The sequence below is a fragment of the Etheostoma spectabile genome, chromosome 6 (genome assembly GCF_008692095.1).
Source record: "Etheostoma spectabile isolate EspeVRDwgs_2016 chromosome 6, UIUC_Espe_1.0, whole genome shotgun sequence".
In the NCBI taxonomy this organism is placed as follows: domain Eukaryota; kingdom Metazoa; phylum Chordata; class Actinopteri; order Perciformes; family Percidae; genus Etheostoma; species Etheostoma spectabile.
In genome coordinates, this window is record NC_045738.1 from 14,142,103 (window position 1) to 14,143,845 (window position 1,743).

The following is a 1,743-nucleotide window of genomic DNA, read 5'->3' on the forward strand; positions in this document are numbered from 1 at the left end:
CCCCCCCCCCCCAAAAAAAAAGCTAACATCACCATGCTATAACATGGTCACACTAACAATGCTAACATGCTAATGTTTAACTTGGTCACCTTCTTAGTTCCACGTGATAGCATGCTTACATATGCCAGTTAGCACTGAACACAGTTGATGGTGATGCTTTCAAAATTTTTGACCATTTCAAATTTGGACTTGATTGCAATAGATGAAAAGTTACCAGTCTGGCTCCCCCTTGCTGCTGAGTACGGCCTCTTTAAGATATTTCAGTCTAAACTCATGAAGCGTGACTTTTATGATCTTTACTCAAAGCCAGACTATACTGTAGAACTTTTTCTTTTTTTTTTAAACAAAAACCCCACAATCTGCATGTATTAACATCAACGTAAAATTCAACTAACCCCTTATTTACCTTGAACATGGCTGCCTGAGGACTTCCCAGCTCATGGAATGGTGGTTTGCCAGTTGCCATTTCTATAATAGTGCACCCGAGGGACCAGATATCAGCCGGTTTCCCATAACCCCGGGGCCCTTGGTCGATAATCTCTGGGGCCATGTACTGAAGAGTTCCTATCGAAAATAATCATAAGAGTAAAATCAGTTAACAATATATCCTTAGAATTGAGTTAAATCTGTAAATATATCAAAGTGTGTGAAACAAGACAGTCATAAAAGGTTTGAAAATACACAGCATCTAACCAGTGAAGGTCTCAGTGCAGGGGTTGATCCCTGCCAATCGTTTGGAGGTTCCAAAGTCAGAGATCTTCAACACTCCACTATAGGTGTTAACCAATACATTGTCACCCTGCAGTAAAGATAAATGATCCACAGTGAGATGTTTCACAAACACAACAAACTGTCCTAGAAAGTAGGATCATTATTTGCCATTTACCGACAGATTCCCAGGGTGCTCCGCTCACCTTAATGTCTCTGTGGACTATCTGATTGTCATGAAGGTAGTTGAGCCCCTCGAGGATCTGCTTGGTGTAGAAGATAATGGTGGCTTCGTTGTCTTTCAGGGGACCCCATTTGGAGCGCAGGAGAGATGATAAACTTCCTGCAAGCAGTACATGTCAAATGATATGAGCAGATTTCATTTTTCACTTCAAATTCTCATTTTTAAGATCAGAGTCCTGCTGTGAAAATCTTATTTCTCACATGTCCATGAAGGCAGAGATGAGAACAAAACATAATTTCTACTGTTTGTGTCACATTGGAAAATATAATTTTCTGTATTTCTTCGCTACATGTGGCAATATTAAACCAAGCTATGAATTGGAATTGTTCCCAGAGCTTCAGATGTTTTTCCAACAACAACGCCATTGTCCACAGAGATTTTTCTTCGATGAGCAGGATGTTGGACCCACCCACTTTCTTGAAACTGTAAAACTGGCCTCCAGTATGTTACACAACCACACTTCCACTGTGAAATCTGATCACAAGACAGACTCTCACTTCCTTGATGCTTAGTAAAGGCATCACACAGTAACTAGAAAAATGCAGCGTTGAAAGCAGGAGCATGCCTTCCTTATATTGGCACTTCCAAGGACCCATGGCATCACTTCTTTGTAAGTCTATTTTCATTCCAGTAAAAGTTTCAGGAACATCTGTTAACACTAATATGCCAATGCATAAGTATTTTTGTTTGTAGATTCCAATCAGTGCAGCAATGATGTATTATTCTGTCTGATAACTGTCATGTTTTGTTTTCCCAGTTTGAGTTGTTGAACTCAGGAAAGAGGTACAGGG

The 1,743-nt window shown here is 40.1% G+C and overlaps 1 protein-coding gene across 2 annotated transcripts in view; it reads right to left on the bottom strand.

The window, feature by feature from the left end:
* The window catches only part of si:ch211-1i11.3 (mitogen-activated protein kinase kinase kinase 5), an 18,658-nt gene that overhangs the window by 7,074 nt on the left and 9,841 nt on the right, over positions 1–1,743 (bottom strand). For both annotated transcript variants that reach the window (XR_004332261.1, XM_032517416.1), the window contains exons 16-18: positions 915–1,051; positions 694–799; positions 407–564 (exon numbers count right to left, since the gene is read on the bottom strand). Coding sequence is in view for 1 of the 2 variants with exons in the window: in XM_032517416.1 (XP_032373307.1) it covers positions 407–564; positions 694–799; positions 915–1,051 (401 nt within the window). In the remaining variant the exon portion in view is untranslated. The remainder of the gene's footprint in view (positions 1–406; positions 565–693; positions 800–914; positions 1,052–1,743) is intronic.